Source organism: Mercenaria mercenaria, chromosome 8 (assembly GCF_021730395.1).
Source record: "Mercenaria mercenaria strain notata chromosome 8, MADL_Memer_1, whole genome shotgun sequence".
In the NCBI taxonomy this organism is placed as follows: domain Eukaryota; kingdom Metazoa; phylum Mollusca; class Bivalvia; order Venerida; family Veneridae; genus Mercenaria; species Mercenaria mercenaria.
In genome coordinates, this window is record NC_069368.1 from 30252001 (window position 1) to 30271357 (window position 19357).

The following is a 19357-nucleotide window of genomic DNA, read 5'->3' on the forward strand; positions in this document are numbered from 1 at the left end:
CTGAAACAGAAAACAGAAACACAGTCTAGGTAAACAAGAGCTGAGTGTGAAACACATATGCTGCCCATGATGACAAGAGGCAAATAGGTAGGTAATCTTGTACACTGCGACCTTGACCTTTTGACAATATGATCTAATAAATAATGAGGGTCATCTACTGACTACAGGCAACAACTCCAAGCAGACTGACAGCCAAAGCAGTCTTAAGTTACTGAGCAGAAACATTTTTCATTCATTGTAACCTTAACCTTTAACCTACCCAAAACAATCAGGGTCATTTACTGTCTACAGGTAATCATTCTATCAATTTTGATGAAAGTGTTCCTTAGTAATTAAGCAGAAACTGTTTTCAGATTCAAGGTCACTGTAACCTTAACCCTTGACCTACTGACCCCAAAACAATAGGAGACATTTCCTCAACACAAGCAGTCATGAGAGCTAAAACACTTTACACTTAATTACAGAGGTAGACATAGTTTCCATATATTTTTAAAAACTTACAAGTTCAAAGTTGTATAAATGTGTAATTTCAAGGCCTCAGAAGAGGATATGAACTAACATTTGGATAAAATAATACGTTTTAGACTCAACTCAGATTTCTTTGACCCATTTTTATTTAAAATATGTTTTTACCCATTTAAACAGTGTTTTACCTCTTTCTCTAGTTTAGACTCTGGACTTACAGAGACCCTGGGAGAGGTTCCCAGCTCATCTAGAATAGAATCATGTGAGGTGGTCCTTTGTAACACTGGAGCTGGGTACCTGGAAATAACAATAGATCATAAAAGTAATGATTTCATCAAAGTCATATTTATATTACTGATTCAAAAGATAAATTACTGTAAGAGAAAACTAAAAGCTAAGGTGCCAGACAAAAGTGTATAACTATTGATATAAACCAAAAACATTAAATTTTCTTGATGTATGTTTTGCTGTATATAATTGTGATGTAATGGGCACTAAATTGCATTCTAGCATAAACTACTGCTTTTATCATTTATTCATAATTTTAACATGTCCAAAACATTGTGGAATGATACTTATTTCACTTGGGTATTGATTACATTTTACTCGGACTTTATCATAGACTCCCTGTGTAAAATCTCAAACTTTTAACTAAAATAAAGCTATTAAATCGATATGATATTTCAATGAAACTTCAAAGTTTTGTCGTTTGTAGCATCATCTGGGACATGAGCAGTGAAAAATCTTAATTTGATTTCTAAAATGCTGTGATATTTGTTTCTAAAGTCACTATATGTTCATTGTAAATATACTTTGTTATACCCAAGTGGAAACTGGCAGGTACTTGAAAATGCAGCTCTCTGATTGGTCAGTTAGAACCCCTAATGTACTGTGATGTCATGATAAAGTTATGAATAGGGTGTATTTTTAACTATTTTAACGGGAGAGTAAACGTGTGTTAACAGAGATTCTCACACTCATGCACTGATAAAACACCTTTTTACATATGCACATTCAATTGCAAAGTGCTAATGCATATCCGTTAATTAAAAAGTTTGTTTGTTTGTTTGTTTTGGGTTTAACGCCATTTTTCAACAGTATTTCAGTCATGTAACAGCGGGCAGTTAACCTAACCAGTGTTCCTGAATTCTGTACCAGTACAAACCTGTTTTCTGCAAGTAACTGCCAACTTCCCCACATAAATCAGAGGTGGAGGACTAATGATTTCAGACACAATTCAAAAGTAAATGAGATCATCATGATGAAACAACACTGGCAGTCCTGCAGTTTCATGAACATTGATGTTGATGGACAATACATGTATACTCATTTCTTAGCTTTTTACACATTTTATGCTGGAAGTGTTAGCGCATTTTCATTTCATGCTATAACATTTGCAGAATCCTTTGGGATAAGTTGGTACCCCCAACACTCCTGGCTCAGGCACTAACCAATCCTCAGGATTCTGCAATTATTATAACATGCAATAATATGTGATAATATATCCGTACACCAACAGAAGTTTTATTTCAAATCATTAAGTGCGTATACTACACTATGCAATTGCATGCATAAATTGCTATATATTAAGTAATCCCAAAAAGAGACTAATTCTGGAATTTTTTCATCAAGTATGTTGAAATCACTCTTTTATTCTCTAGAATGATAAAACAGGTACTTCCAATTTCTATGTAATATTTTAATAACAAAAAATCCATGCAGATTTCCATTAAAACCAGGAAATCTGAATCAGATGTTACGTCCATGTATTTTTTGGTGCCATACTGGAGCCAATAAAGAGTGTTACCGCATTTGATCTACTATTTTAGACAAAAGACGTTTTAGAATCAGAACGATAAAATAGAACGGCTACAATTAAATTTTGCATACGCTGTATGGATTATTATGCATGTAGAATAACTCACCAGACATGTACGCAGTCCTAAGTTATTCCATGGGATGCGTTACTTCCTGTGCTTTAACACTTTTCAAACACGATTATGCATTTACGCCATGTCACATAGACCTACTATAATTGGCGCCATACATGCGCCATGAAATAATGCCTCCCTTTTTATAGACATATTAGAATTGAAATAATATGTAACAGAACCATGTTTTAAGCTATCTAAACAATATGAATATGTTATACTAGTACACATTTTGTGTGCTTGTTTGTTTTGGGTTTAACGCAGGTTTTCAACAGTATATATTTCAGTCATGTAAAGGCAGACAGTTAATCTAACCAGTCCTGTTCTCCCCAAGTAAAACTACCAACTTCCCCACAAGAATCAGAGGTGGAGGATGAATTATTGCAAACACAATGTCTTTTTTTCAAATTCTCATGGAGAACATACGCCCTGCCTGGGAATCAAACTCTAGACCCTGCTATCTGTAGACCAACACTCTCCCTACTGAGCTAAGCATGCGGGCTTGTTATACACGTAGGCATATAACCTCTTTAATTTCTTTTCTTTTGATTCTGCTACATAACATTTCTTAATTAAGGTACTGAATTTTAGAATTAAACACTTTCAACTTCTTCAAAATCAAATTAATCTGATATCAGACTGTTGAAAATTTCTTTAAGGCCTAACTTTCATGATTGTGGTGGTGACATCAATCTATGAAATTAAATCATAATGAAGAAATATAATTCTCACTGGTTCAAAATGCGCATAATTCATACACCGTATTACCTGTAACTAACACCCCTAAATGCGCATAATTCATATACCCTACAGGGTTCTCGCCAGGCTATTATCGCCTGTCGCGTGCGACATGCCTTTAGACTTTGAGTTGTATATTCGACATCCCTTATTTTCCCTGTCATCCCTTAATTGCCGAAGCGACATGTCATAAAATCATCCCAATAAACACCCCGATTAATTCGATAGTGTATTCGAAAAGCTTCCACATGCTACCCCATAGTTTAGGTAAAGCGGTGCCAGTTAAGATAACCGATAAACCAATGACAGCTTCCTATATGTGGAACGTGTGACGTAAATTTCATTGTAGCTCCTCCTTTAAATCCTTTGACAGGCGGCATCTTGTGTGTACATGAAAGTGACTGTTTTCACAAGTTTTAAGATTATACATGTTATTAGATATAATGACAGATGGTTCAACAATTATCGTCCGAATGTTTTTCGCAATCAAGGTAAGACAATGTAAGGAATTCCCTTACAGAAGAAAAAGGCCTGCTGCGTACTCTTGCTGTGTACATACAGCGTATATGATGCGTACATGATGTGTACTGAAATCAAGGGCTTTAAATAGTACGCAGGATATACACCGCACATACACCGATAGTACGTTTGTAGTACACTTTTGACATGCAAATGAGCTCTGCCGTGTACTACTTGCTGCGTACATGCTGTGGACTACATAGTACACAGGATGTATGCTGGGGGAATTTAGTATGCGGGAAATAGTACGCAGCATGTACGCGGCACATACACTTTTCACATGCAAATGAGCCTGCGGTGTACTACCCCTGCGGCGTACATGCTGTGTACTCCTGCGGCGTACATGCTGTGTACTCCTGCGGCGTACATGCTGTGTACTCCTGGCCCAAGTCCTGCGGCGTACATGCTGTGTACTCCTGCTGCATACATGCTGTGTACTCTTGTGGCGAAACTGCTGTGATAATGTAAATTCCTTACCCCACCAACTTTCTTATGCAAATGCTGATCATTTGGACAGAAAAAAACAGAAAAAAGATAAGTGACATGCATCAATAAGTATTTACCCTTACCAAAATAATGTAGATTGATGTTGTCAAATAAATTAGTATGCTTTTCTTCATCCACTTTTCAATGAAATAAATCAATTTTTGTAGCATGTAATTTGGTAAACATCTGAAGAAAATGGCGTAACTGCATCAAGGGGAAACAACTTTAATGCAACTAAATATAAGTGTTATAAATTTCGAAGTATCTGCCGTGTACATGCAGTGTACTATTTTCTTGTACAAGTCCCTCCTGCGTACATGCAGTGTACTCCTTAAATTTTCAGAGTCTGTGCTGCGTACTTGAAGTGTACTAGTGACCTCCTGCGTACATGCTGTGTACTCGTCGAAATAGTACGCGGCATGCGGTGTATGTAAAATGTACTCCTCTGGCGTACTACTGTGTTCGCGGCATATACACAGCAAATACGCAGCATGTACGCCACAGAGGCTTGCTTCTGTAAGGGTTAAGTCAAAAATTGTGCAACACGGTAAAATGCTTTTGAACAATTTTCGCCGTAATATTGATGTTTTTCACATGTATGAAATGTGTTTTCTCGGGCAGAATATCGAAAAGACAATGCAAGAATTAATGTTTTCTGTCATCACTTTCAAAATAGAACTTGTAGAGAAAAGTTTGAAATACCCTCCGTGCATTATTTCAACACGAACGGACACTTTGGTAGAACCACCGACCTTCCGTAAGCCAGGTGGATGGCTTCCTCACATGAAGAACCTCACATGAAGAATTCAACGCCCCGAGTGAGGCTCGAACCCACATCGATGAGGGGCAAGTGATTTGAAGCCAGCGACCTTAATCACTCGGCCACGGAGGCCCCGGTCACAATTTCAGAATCCCTCCCAGCCACGCCAAATGGCCATTGATCCAAAATGGAAACCAGCGTTTCCCTGGATGACAGTCTCAGATTGTGTTGTTTTACATGTATGTACAACAAACAGTTGACATTTTCAAAAACTTAAAATGGATAAGTTTTCAGGAAATAAACTCCGCAGAAATAGAAGACATAAACTTTAAAATACAAATAGATCTGTGTGCAGTGTGCTAAAATTATGTTGTTTTATGTACAATAAATAGTAAATGAACATTTTTAGCAACTTAAAATTGATGAACTTTTAATTGTCATTCAGCAAATAACTCCATAGGATTTTTATGACCTGATATCTTTTCTTGTTGTACATGTAAATGATGCTTATTAATCACTGAAAATACCACTATGTTTTTCACTCTGAAATGCACCAGAATGCACCAAAATGAGTTGTAGTAACACAAAATTTTCTGGGGTGACCCCCATACCCCACATGCAGGAGGCGACACCCCTCCCGCACCCACCCCTTTGCTTGTCAAAAAATATCCTTCTGCAACATGCCTTCAGAAAATCCTGGCTAGAACCCTGCCGTATTACCCGTAACTAACACCCCTAAAGGTGTTACATACTACAAAAAGAGAAGAGGGGGAGAGATTTTTTTCTTTCAGTAAGAGAGCATTATGATGTCAATTTGCCGCATGATGTCAGGTATATTAATTACTACTTGGATAAATGAGGCCCAGCAAAACTTTCATCAAAATATTTCAATTACCATGTAAGAATGAAAACAATCAAGGCCTTCTTGTTGTTTATCCTCTAATTTACAGCGGTTCATCATTCAGATGCTTAGATATTTAACCACTCGGGCTAACATCCTCGTGGTTCAATTCCTGCGCATTTGACCTCTGAACCGTGATAAATTAGACGACAATTAAACCACTCGAAGGCCTTGATTATTTGTTATTATAAGGATGTACGAGCGAATTTTTTCTAATGTTAAGAATTTTTTTATACTCTGTGAGCTTGAAGAACATTAGTTTCTAAGACAAACAAGAGCATAAAAAACATAGGTCACTAAACTCGTTTTAATTTTATAGGGCATTTTCTTCACCCACTGCTTAAGCATTTCTGAAATTTTGTAAAATTAGAAAAATGGTGGTACTACATAAAACATATAATATCCTACTTAATCTTATAGGGATTTCAGGTCTTACAGGTTAATATGAATATTATGGTGATTTCAGTATTATATAAGCATAAATGTCATTAACAAGTCTCTTTAATTTTTACATCTTGACATAATTACCCTACCCACATTATTTTCAATGGAAAAAATGTATTCTCCAAAACAAATTCTGACGTTAAGATTTTCAAAATATTTTGCAGCATTAAAGACACACAAAAATGCTTCAAAATAGAAAGAAAAAAAGTTGGGGTCACCGTGCATCTAAGAGATTTATTACGGAAAAACTGCTAAAAAGTGGTGAATTTTGATTTTTTTTTTGTTTTAATTTACATTTTTTAGATAATATAAAGTGCTGTCTTGAAAACTTTTATTTTATTTCTAGCTTAACATTATATGTATCAGTCAGAAAATTATCAAAACCAAACCTGATCTACTTTAATAGATATTTGAAATTACCTACCCCTACCCCATTGTAAATCTTACGTTAATTTTAGGCAAATGCCAGCCAAAAATAAGGGTGAAAAAATTTTTTTCACAAAAAAAAAAAAAAATTATATTTGGTTAAATGGTACATTTTTAGCCATTTTTTTAAAATTATTTAGCATTAATTTTTGGCAAAACTTTTTGTTAGAATGCAATACTTGAAGAAACATTTTTCAAAATGGCGGATATCCTGAAAAAACGCTCGAACATCCTTAAAGGAATGAACTTAACTTTTAACAATATCATAGTGCTAATATGCTGGTATTCACCTTTGACTAAATTAAAACAAGCAGTTACTTCTTTCTAATTATGCAGGAGGGGTGCATTTATCAAGGGGATGGAGTTAATCTGGGAGTATACGGGATGCCTGTTTCACTTACTTTTTATATAAATGTGCATGCTGACTTTGTATATATATTTGCATGTGCCAGAGGCCTTAGAGCGAAACTAAAATGCTCTTCTGTTCTATATCCCTATGAAAGAGGTGTTTTGGCAAAAACCTTGAACTTTATGGCCACAAAATTTGACAATTTCATAGTAACAGATAAATATATAAAAAGGTGCATTTAACTGATGAAAAAGTAACCTGTAGATACATGCAGCAAACAATAAATTCTTACTTATCTGTTTGTTGTGGAGAATCATCCTGTGACACGGAATCTCTTCTCACAGCAGGAGTCGCGTCCAAATCTTTCTTGATCTGTTCAAAGTTCTCATACTTCAAAGCCTGTACCAGCTGTAGCAGGTACAACAGTAGATCCTGGAAGTCAAAAAAATATTTAAGGGCTTTTTCAACTGATTCATTAGACAGATTTGTGAAAAAAAATGACTATGTCCATGCATTATGTTTAAATCAGTGGAATACATGAATTATTTCATTGTGTGAAATCTTAAAGGTAACATTTTTTTAAATCCAGTTTTGCACATTGTGTATCATTGTTGTTTAATAATTATTAATATAACAAAAGCAATCAATAATTGTACTGATTAATCAACATAAACATTTTTTACAACACTGTCATAAAATCTGCTTTAACCTTTAGCCTCCTAAATTTCTAAAATAGACTGTCCATCAATCAATTTGGGCAGTACCGATATATTATACGAGGGGGGTGTTCACTGAAAACTTACTGACTGATAAGCGGACAGTGCAGACCATGATCAGCCTGCATGTCTTGGTCTGCACTGGTCGCAAAGGCAAATCCACTAAAGGTTAAAGTATAGCTTCTGAATTAAGTTTATTTACGTTTATATTGCAAACTTAATTGTGTACACCAAATTAAAGCTTTATCTATGCAAACTGCAAGTTTATTTAATTTTTCAATGGTTGTGCCATTAATTAATTAGTTCAAAAGTTTTTTTTTCTATTTTGTACTTAGAAATGATTTATATGAGCTTTTAAATTACATGCAAAAACATCAATTGATCCCTGTAGTTACAAAAAATTTGGTTTCCAGAGACTCCGGGGTTTGAGTAAACATGTTACAGGTCCGCTTCGATGCTACATCTTAAATATCTTGACTTGTTTTAGATTTCCTTTTTTAAAGATTTCTTAAGTGTTTCTTAAGAAAATTTATATAAAACATTGGCCATCGGAGCAATTGTACATAACAAAGTTTAAGTTTACGCCTGAGGAAGAAATTGTTTTCAAATGTTTTCTATAGATACTCTATGAAAAACCCTGACAGACCTGTGGCAGCCCTGAATTTGTGCCCATTATCCAAGCCTGAAGAAGCTTAGTACAGAAAAGTAACAGCAACTCTTACTACGAAACTTGTAAGTAATATTCTGAGTTAGTTCCCTTTGGACTGAAAAGTGCTTAGTAACAACTTGTTTACTTTTAAACAGACATGGAAGTAGATAATTGTTGTAAATCGGTTGGTTTAAAATTTACAAATTAATTTTGACTTAATTATTTAAAAACTTATAGTGAGGAAAAATAAAAATAATGAAAATTTAAAGACTTGTGCTATTCTCTGGACTTGTTGATGTTCAAATTACACATTGAAAATTATAAAAATGTAGTAAACTGAAAACAAAAGTAGGACAGGACTTTTTCAACTATTAAAAACAAAATGGCAACTGAGGGGAGTATAAATACAGACATATTATCTGACGAAACTTTTGATCTGCTATGTGGAGTATGTAAACATAAAGAGAAAAACCGAGAAGCAGAAAAATACTGCGTAGAATGTCAAGATTATTATTGTTTGACCTGTGTCAAAGTTCATGAGGACATCCCTTCACTGATCGGGCACAACATTCTTGGCAAAGGGAAGTTTCCATCAGGATCAGTCAAGACCCCATCAGGATCTAGTAAGACTCTGCCAGGGGCACCAACAGAGCCATGTGACCGGCATAGTCATAACTGTGTAGACATGTACTGTCAAAATCATGACGATGTCGGGTGTGGCACTTGTATGGCAGTAGACCACAGGTGAGATTGCTCAATTTAATTAGTTTAAAGTCTGTTCTAGATATACACAGCGTGTTGTGTCAAGGCTTGTCAATTACTTAAAGATATTTAAGGTAGTTCTACACATTTAAAAACATGTAAGTTAAATAGCGTAATGTCATTTATTCACAAAACATAGAATAAAATCCAGATCAGGCATAAAGAAACGTAAATCAAACCACAAATAATAAAAGGCAAACCATTAAGTTAAATGATAAAACTGGCTATGTTTCTGTCTTTCTAGATTTTTTATAGATAGTATTTCAATGATAAATAGCAGTGCAAAATGTTTCATAAACTCCAATGGTTTATAAATCTTTTTATAAATCGATCAAAAAACTCGCTAAAGGTAAATTCAATACCTTGATGTTTTACATTTCTACACTGTTTTTAGTTCATTTTCTTTCCTTCTAGACTGACTTTTATAAAAGTGTTTTTTCCCCAAGATGTTAGGTTTGACTCATATATATTCACTGGCACAGATATTGTACATGGGTCCTTTGAGCAGTCAGGGGTGTAACTGTTTTAAGTTATGTAACCTATTTCAGTTACTTTTTCAAGCATTTTATAACCTATATTAGTTATAAAATATAGTTAACTCAGGTAAGTTATTCAAAAAAAGTCTTTTTCCTGTTCTCACAAAGTGACCTTTAAAGTGAAATTACAAAATGTAGTAGCAAACTTAGGTTAATCAAATTCTCCTTTAGTCTGAGCATGACCTGATAAGCATAATAGGATAATAATGAGATATTAAGAGTTTTATAGCTTGTAAAACTTTATCAGCCTTGCTTAAAAAATTTTACTGCATAGCTGGAAAGATAAAAGGTCAAGGATTCAGGAAAAAATTGCATTAGTCACATTCAAAATGAGGAATTGGCACAGGAGGGCTTTGTAATATTTTATGATAACTGAAACAAGTTATGGAAGTTTAACCAATAACTCAAATGGGTTATAAACTGCGATAAACTGATGAGTTTGCAATTTACTGTATGTGTAGATTTATTCGCAGGATTATAATTTTCACGCATTCACGTAGGCAAGACACACGCGAATTCATTAGTTCATCGAAATTTTGTATCCCAAACTTCTTGAACACGAAACATTTTAATTCAGTTTGTCAATATGATAAGCTTGTTTTAAGTATGTTTATGTTGTTTGTACGATATGTTCTGTTCTGTCTGACAAATGAAATATGTTTAAACTACCAACACATTTGAAGCACCTTTCAACATGTTTATCATGAAAAAGGCGCTATATAAATCTGGTATAATATTTATTTATTTTATTTTGTTGGGTTTAACGTCGCACCGACACAATTTTAGGTCATATGGTGACTTTCCAGCTTTAATGGTGGAGGAAGACCCCAGGTGCCCCTCCGTGCATAATTTCATCACGAGCGGGCACCTGGGTAGAACCACCAACCTCCCATAAGCCAGCTGGATGGCTTCCTCACGTGAAGAATTCTACGCCCCAAATGAGGTTTCGAACCCACATCGATGAGAGGCAAATGGTTTGAAGTCAACGACTCTAACCACTCGGCCACAGAGGCCCCCATAATAATAATAACAAGAGCCATGTTACACATGGCTAATCCCCCCACCGGGAATACTATTATTGAAGGCTAAAGTTCCTTGCAAGTTAGTGCCTGAAAGTATTAATTTTGGGGAAAGCTTTGAAAACCCGTTTAGATGTGGTCCACATCAGGGGTTTTAAAGATGTGGAAGAAAGAATAAATCAGTAGTGAGGTGGTTTACTGCTAAATTTTATTAACTTTCATGAACAGTATAGCTATGATGTTTTTCTCTATGGCTACTGTAAAAAGAAGGAATGGAAAGCTAACGATTTTTCCCTACGACTAGTAATGAAAACGTTTTTTACAATAAATGCTATTTAAAGTAACAACAAAGGGAAGTAATTCTAAACAAGGGAACTGTGCATGACACTTGGTCTCATGATGGTGTATAATTGTGCCAAGTAACATCAAAATCCCACCATGCATGAAGAAGAAATGCTTCAGACAAAGTCATTCTTGTATCTGACCTTTGGCCTCTAAATGTGACTTTGACCTTAGACCTAGGGACCTGGATCTTGCACATGACACTCTGCTCGTGGTGGTGAACATTTGTGCCAAGTTATATCAAAATCCTTCTATGCATGAAGAAGAAATGCTCTGGACAAGGTTTTCATTCTTGTATCTTTTGACCTCTAAGTGTGACCTTGACCTTAGACCTAGGGACCTGGTTCTTGTGCATGACCCTCCACCTCGTGGTGGTAAACATTTGTGCCAAGATATATCAAAACCCCTCCTTACATGAAGAAAATATTCTCCGGACAAATTTTTTAAAGAAAATATGATAAAGGGAAATAACTCAAATAATAGGCAAGGTAGAGTTATTGTTCTTGCACACTGCACTTCCTCCCAATGCGTTTTATTAGTGTATGAAGTTTGAAGAAAATCCCTCCAGTACTTTTGGAGTTACGCTCCGGACAAATTTTTTTAAGAAAATATGATAAAGGGGAATAACTAAAAAAACAGGCAAGGTAGGTTATTGTTCTTGTACACTACACTTCCTCTCAATGTGTTCTATCAGTGTATGAAGTTTGAAGAAAATCCCTCCAGTACTTTTGTAGTTATGCTCTGGACAAATTTTTTTAAGAAAATACGATAAAGGGGAGTAACTCAAAGAGTAGGCAAGGTAGAGTTATTGTTCTTGCACACTGCACTTTCTCCCAATGTGTTCTATCCGGGTATGAGGTTTGAAGAAAATCACTCCAGTACTTTTGGAGTTATGCTCCGGACAAAGACAGTTGCGGACACACAGACAGAAGGACAGACTCACAGATGGAGAGCATTTCTAATATCCCCTTCGCCTTTGGCGGGGGGATAAAATAATAATAACAGTGACTCAATCATAATTACCGAATAATGTGTTTTTTACACATAATGCGAGCCTGTTAATTTTTGCAACAATGCATTGTTTGTTTGGACAATAAAGAATTATGAGTGAGAACTTCTCAGTATTCAGTTGTTTTTTTTTTACAATAAAGGGCTATAGGGATTAACATAACAAAAGAGCGTAGTGTATTTACTGTAAACTTGTGCATCCTAAATACCCCAAATCCTCGGCAATTTCTGTTCGAATTCAATAGAAGTACTCATAACGTTCGTGCGGATTATGAATACAATGTCTCACTGCGCGAATTCAAGTTTGCGCTAATAAATAGTATTTTCTAGACTAGCTGCCAGAGCAAGAAATGTTTGTTGCGCGAAAATATGTACACATACATGAAAGAGAATTTGTTAAACTATATACTGAAATTTTCCAATTTATTTCTACTTTTTTAGGTTATGCCAAGACATTTTCTACATACCAGATTTTTTGAAAATCAACACCACTACCACTACTACAAGGGATATCCAGCAGAAACTAAAATCATTTACAAAGACCCTGGCAGAGCATCATGAAAAGTTTCAAAGCCAAAAACAAAGATTACTCAAATCTAGAGCCGAAACACTGGTCAGTGTGAAGAAGTTTAGAAAGGAAATTAATGACAGGCTAGACGAACTAGAGAAAAACACTGTTGATGATATAGAAGATAAGTACAAAGCCCTGATACATGAGATAGAAGAAGGAATGAAACAACTGGAGAAAAACAAAGCTAATGTTTCCTCAACTCTTGACAAGTTGTTTCCAGCAAGCAAAAATGCAATACAAAACTTTGTAAATGTCAAGAAAGCAGAAACCGCTGCAAGTAAAGCTGCTAAATTTGTACAAGAAACTAAATTACAAACATCCTTTAAAGATGTTGACTTCAATGCTGATGACAAAATCTCTTCCTTTTTAGCAGAGATAAATGTCTTAGGCAAGATAACAGAGAGAATGTCAGTGGATGCTGAATACAAAGGCACTGTTGCTGTTAGTAAGGAAGAGGCTTTACTTCAGGTCAAAGGGTACAAGGAATACTCTGTTAAAGTTCAATCAGACATTAAAACATGTTATATTGTCAGTGAATGTACTCTGGAGGATGGAACAATAATACTGTCTGATAACAACAACGACAAGCTGAAGCGTTTAGACAGTTCCACATACTCTGTTATAGATTACTATGATCTTCCTGATTGCCCATGGCAAGTCTGCTCCACCAATAAGCAAGAAGTTGCTGTATGTTTGCCAGCAAATAAGGAAGTTCACTTCATTTCAACAGGAAACAGAATGACAGCCACAAACAAGATAACAATAGATTTTGGATGTTATTGCCTAGCATGTGCCAATGGCAACCTGTATATTTCAGATTATGGTACATCAGTGTATATATACAGTTTATCAGGAAGAAAGCTGAAGCAGTTCAGTATTGATGAATCAGGACAGGAACTGTTCTCTGACATAAATAGTCTACCTGTCAGTAAGGATGGGTCAAAGATTTTTGTCACTGACATGGATAAAGGACTGATTATACTGGACAATAGTGGAGAAGTTGTTGGAAGATTTAATGGTTCAGAGTTAGCTGGTGCCTTGCATAGTTATCTTACAGGTAGAGGAAGTCTGCTTGTGCTTGGAAGAAATTCCAACAATGTGCTCCAGTTTAGACTGGATGGTAAACTGATAGGCGAGGTTGTGAAATTTGATGATAAATCATGGCATAGTGCCATTTGTTGCAATCAGCAAATGTCAAAGATGATTATTGGTCGATATGGGGACAGAATTAAAGTATATGACTTGATATGAAATACAGTAAATACAGTCGAAACTCGGTATCTTGAATATCAAGGGACCGTGCTTTTTATTTCGAGATAACCGAAATTCGAGTTATGAGGAGGGAAGTATATGGACGAAATGTGTACACATTCCGAAAAGATTTAATAAAAAATAAAAAGTGTTTCCTTGATGTCGTGTATACGCTGTCGGCACTTTACGCGTACACGATCCCGTACAGTTTGTGTTTATCAAAGGTTTCAGTTTTTGAAGAATAAAAATGATACTAACCTCAAATGTTTTTGAGTCAAGTTTCCTGTTTTTGTACCACGTTGCTCCCCCGGTGGATTGACAGCATTTTGATCTGACATTTTGAACGAATTATGCCTTCCCCAAAGAAGTTAATTTTTATACAGTGTCATCGGAATTACCTCTAATCCATATTAAATATTCCCATTAATTCATTAGTTTAAATTAAAAGCAATTTTCATAAGTCTAATAACAAATGACTGCTAATTAAAGAAATCTAATGTTTACATCAAACAATTATCATTATGGCACATGCAAAAATGTATGACATCATCTCACTTTGATAATCGCCGCACCTTTGATATGTCGGCATCACGGCTTTCTGGTTAGGCAATAAACATGTGTTAAAAACCAAACACTTTCACAATGACATGTGTGAAATTTTATCGAATATTTTTCTCACTTCGACTTATCGAGTTTACAGTGCACTTGAATTTTAATGACGGGACTGAAAATCCCTTTCGACACATCCGGAGTCTCGGTAAGTCAAATTTTGACGTAACCAAAGTTGAATTACATGCATAAAGAAGGAAATTTGACGGGACTTGAAAATTCCTTCGACTTAAGCGGAATTTCGAGGTAAGCGAGTTTGAGATACCGAGTTTCGACTGTACGTGTACAGCATTCTGTGGAAGTAAATGACTTATCTGTACTGAGACTAGCTTTGTCATATGCCAAGTATGACTCATACAACTCATGAAAATAATTTACAGGTTTTTACAGGGGATCTGTTATGTGTTTGTGTATCAAATCACAGTACAATTACAACACAGAACAATCTCATTCAACTTCTGAACAGACTCTATCAAACTGATTCAGCAAATATATTGCTTGGTTGCTTTCTTTGCTTCAAAAGGATTCTCATACAAATTTTGTTGATTTTGCTTAACATATGTTAGTTTAACTGTTGTTTTTTCAGTCATGAAAACAAAACCAAATCACACAGTTTCACATAAACTTATTTGATTTCTTTTTAGCAGCTTTCATTTAATATGAGCCATTTAAGAAAATATCGGACAAAATAAACAAATGAATGAACAAGAGTGTCAGAATGTCACAATATACGCCCGTCACAGCAAATTTCTTTACACTAGCACCTGTATTTGCAAATGGAATTTTAATTTTCTAGTTGTTTACATTGTTGTTTTTTTTTTAGAAATTATTGTAATTCTTTTATCTTTTTAAGTCCATAAAAAAAATCCTTACCAGGTAGAGATACCTTAAAATACACCCAAAATTTGAAAGAAACATCAATGTTGTACCACAGAAAAGTGGTCTTGGTTTTTCCCTACGGTCAATTATAAAAAAGTTACAATGTAAGTTATTTATAGTAACAACTAAGGGAAGTTAATCTTTAAAGAGAGAAAAAAAAAATTACAAGTCCATACAAAAATCCTTACCAGGTAGAGACAGTTCAAAATACACCTCAGAATTGGATGTAACATGCATGTTGTACTACAGAAAAGTGGTCTCGATTTTTCCCTACGACTTGTAATGAAAAAGTTACAATATAAGCTATTTACAGTAACAGCAAAGGGAAGTAATTCAAAAGAAGGGACCAGTGCATAACACTCCGTCTCATGATGGTGTACAATTGTGCCAAGTTACATCAAAATCCCTCCATGCATGAAGAAGAAATGCTTCGGACAAAGTCATTCTTGTATCTGACCTTTGGCCTCTAAGTGTGACCTTGACTTTAGACCTAGGGACCTGGTTCTTGCGCACGACACTCCGTCTCATGCTTGTGAACATTTGTGCCAAGTTGTATCAAAATCCCTCAATGCATGAAGATGAAATGCTCCGGACAAAGTTTTCATTCTTGTATCCTTGACCTCTAAGTGTGACCTTGACCTTTTACCCCTAGGGACCTGGTTCTTGCGCATGACACTCCATCTCACGATGGTGAACAATTGTGCCAAGCTACATCAAAGTCCTCTCATGCATGAAGAAGATATGCTCCGGACAAAGTTTTCATTCTTGTATCCTTTGACCTCTAAGTGTGACCTTGACCTTAGACCTAGGGACCTGGTTCTTGCGCATGACACTCCGTCTCATTATGGTGAACAACTGTGCCAAGCTACATCAAAATCCTTCCATGCATGAAGAAAATATGCTCCGGACAAAGTCATTCTTGAATTTTTTATTCTTGTATCCTTTGGCCTCTAAGTGTGACCTTGACCTTAGACCTAGGGACCTGGTTTTTGCGCATGACACTCCGTCTCATGATGATGAACAATTGTGCCAACTTTCATCAAAATCCCTCCATGCGTGAAGAAGATATGCTCCGGACAAAGTCATTCTTGAATTTGACCTTTCACCTCTAAGTGTGACCTTGACCTTAGACCTTGGGACCTGGTTCTTGCGCATGACACTCCGTCTCATGATGGTGAACAACTGTGCCAAGTTTCATCAAAATCCCTCCATGCATGAAGAAGAAATACTCCGGACAAAGTTTTCATTCTTGTATCCTTGACCTCTAAGTGTGACCTTGACCTTTTACCCCTAGGGACCTGGTTCTTGCGCATGACACTCCGTCTCATGATTGTGGACAATTGTGCCAAGCTACATCAAAGTCCTCTCATGCATGAAGAAGATATGCTCCGGACAAAGTTTTCATTCTTGTATCCTTTGACCTCTAAGTGTGACCTTGACCTTAGACCTAGGGACCTGGTTCTTGCGCATGACACTCCGTCTCATTATGGTGAACAACTGTGCCAAGCTACATCAAAATCCTTCCAAGCATGAAGAAGATATGCACCGGACAAAGTCATTCTTGAATTTTTTATTCTTGTATCCTTTGGCCTCTAAGTGTGACCTTGACCTTAGACCTAGGGACCTGGTTTTTGCGCATGACACTCTGTCTCGTGATGATGAACAATTGTGCCAATTTTCATCAAAATCCCTCCATGCATGAAGAAGATATGCTCCGGACAAAGTCATTCTTGAATTTGACCTTTGACCTCTAAGTGTGACCTTGATCTTAGACCTAGGGACCTGGTTCTTGCGCCTGACACTCCGTCTCATGATGGTGAACAACTGTGCCAAGTTTCATCAAAATCCCTTCATGTATGTAGAAGATATGCCCACCCGCCCGCCCATCCGACCGCCAGGGGCGTTCCCATAATACGTCCCGTTTTTCAAACGGGCGTATAAAAATGAAGTCCCCTTCTAGAAGGTGACTTTAATTATCTCAACTACAACAGAACCTGTCAATAATGTATGTACAATATTGTACGGTATGTTATAACACACAACGTATGGATTAAAATTTTGCATATAATAAATCTGTAATTGTTGATTGCTTATAACATCTATAATTATAAAAAAAAAAAACAAGGCTACCGCCTGAAAGGGTCTTGCCCACAGAAGCTTTGAATACTGAAATAGGTACACAATGCGTTTTAAAACCATCTTCCGAAGTTTCAAAGCTATATCTGTAACTATTTTTTAAAATATTGTCATGTTTGTGAATTTTCAAAGGCGTCTAAAAATTTTTAAAAGGTCAAGGTCACTAGTGGGCCAAGACTAACCATTTGGATGTAAAGCAAGTTTTTGAACCAAGCTACAAAGTTTCGAAGCAATATATGTAACAATTTTTGAGAATTTTTCGTTTTGTGAATTTTCGAAGGCATCAAAAAAAAATCTAAAAAATGCTATTTTTTTCAATGTCAAGATCACTAGGTGGGCAGGCCTCACCATGGGGGTGTAAAATGGGTTTCTGAACTATCCTATAAGGTTTCAACGCAATACAGTTTTTGAGAAATTGTCTTTGTGAATTTCCAAAGGCCTCAAAAAAATCTCTTCAAGGTCAGCCAGGACACACCATAGGGGTTTAAAAATAGTTTCTAAATCTTCCTATAAGGTTTCAAGCAATATATATGTAACGTTTTTTGACAAATTGTCATTTTTGTGAATTTTCAAACGCGTCAAAAAATATTATTTCTTCCAGGTCAATGCCACTAGGGGGCCTGGACTCACCATTGGGATGTAAAATTAGCTTTTAAATCATCTTATAAGGTTTAAAAGAAAATATGAAACAGTTTTTGAGTTATTCCAAATTGTTGATGCTGCCATCACCACCTGAAACTGGATCACTTAGTCTCATTTCCACTAAAAGTGGGCGATACAGAAAGTATTTAATTTCGATTCTGATAATATTTCATATTGAAATTTGTAGGAAAATATGGAAAAATGTAAGTGATCATCATATTTAAGGGAAGTAATTCTGAAGAAAGAACACAAACATTTTTGGGGGATCGATACGATATGTCACTTATATTAAAATATTTTACATACTGGAGAGGAAAAGTTCAATGATGACCTTTGACCATCAAGAGTGACCTTGACATTTGAGTTTAATGTCTTGGTAATGTGCATGACACATTTTCTCATTAAGGAGAGCATTTGAGTCAGGTAAAATGAAAATCCCTTTATGGATGACAGAGTTATGGACTAGACAGGGAAAAGTAGATGCCCATGTGCAACATGTCGAGCCCTCCTTTAGACTCATAACTGTGACCTTGACCTTTGAGATAGTGTTTGTCTCATTAAATTAAATATTCATGGCAAATATAAACAAGATTCCTCAATGCATGCCAAAGGTATGAACTGGACAAGATCTGACATGACCTTTGACCTCCAACTGTAATCTGACCTTTGAGATAGGAACCTGGGCTTTGCGTATGGCACTCCATCTCACTGAGGTTAACATTCATGCCAATATAAACAAGATTCCTCATTGCATGTCAAAGTTACTGGCCGAACAAGATCTGACATGACCTTTGACCTCTAACTGTGACCTTGACCTTTGAGATAGGAAACTGGGTTTTGCACATGACACTCCGTCTCACTGAGATAAACATCCATGCCAAAATATAAACAAGATTGCTCCATGCATGTCAAAGTTATGGTCCGGACAAACATATACGTATGCACAAATGGACACACTGATAGACGGATGCCCGTAAGATTTGGTATTAGGTAGTCATTCCATTAATTGAAAACAATAGAATGACCACTTAAAGGACAATAGACATAAGTGGTAAAGAAATGAATACAAAGGATTTTAATTGTCCTAGGCACGCACGCACGCATATACACCAAACAGCCATTTGTACAACCATGCCTTAGCTTCCGCAGGTGTGCTCGACAAAAAACCTATTTCTCTTCAACTTCCAACTGTGACCTTGAACTATGACTTAAGGATAA

The 19357-nt window shown here is 36.0% G+C and overlaps 1 protein-coding gene and 1 pseudogene across 1 annotated transcript; one reads left to right on the forward strand and one right to left on the reverse strand.

Annotated features, from left to right (window-relative positions):
- Positions 1-19357, reverse strand: part of LOC123565433 (phosphatidylinositol 3-kinase catalytic subunit type 3-like) — a 48358-nt pseudogene that overhangs the window by 23036 nt on the left and 5965 nt on the right.
- LOC128558999 (uncharacterized) lies at positions 8543-17802 on the forward strand. The gene is made up of 2 exons (XM_053549656.1): positions 8543-9128; positions 12493-17802. Exons 1-2 carry the CDS (start codon positions 8767-8769, stop codon positions 13871-13873), a joined length of 1743 nt encoding a protein of 580 aa, XP_053405631.1. The 5' UTR covers positions 8543-8766; the 3' UTR covers positions 13874-17802.

What these genes read in the sequence shown, in the direction of transcription:
- LOC128558999 (XM_053549656.1), top strand. Translation starts at nt 8,767, where the DNA reads ATGGCAACTGAGGGGAGTATAAATACAGACATATTATCTGACGAAACT. An exon ending in TGTATGGCAGTAGACCACAG is followed by an intron (nt 9,129 to 12,492) that starts GTGAGATTGCTC and finishes CTACTTTTTTAG; the next exon opens with GTTATGCCAAGACATTTTCT.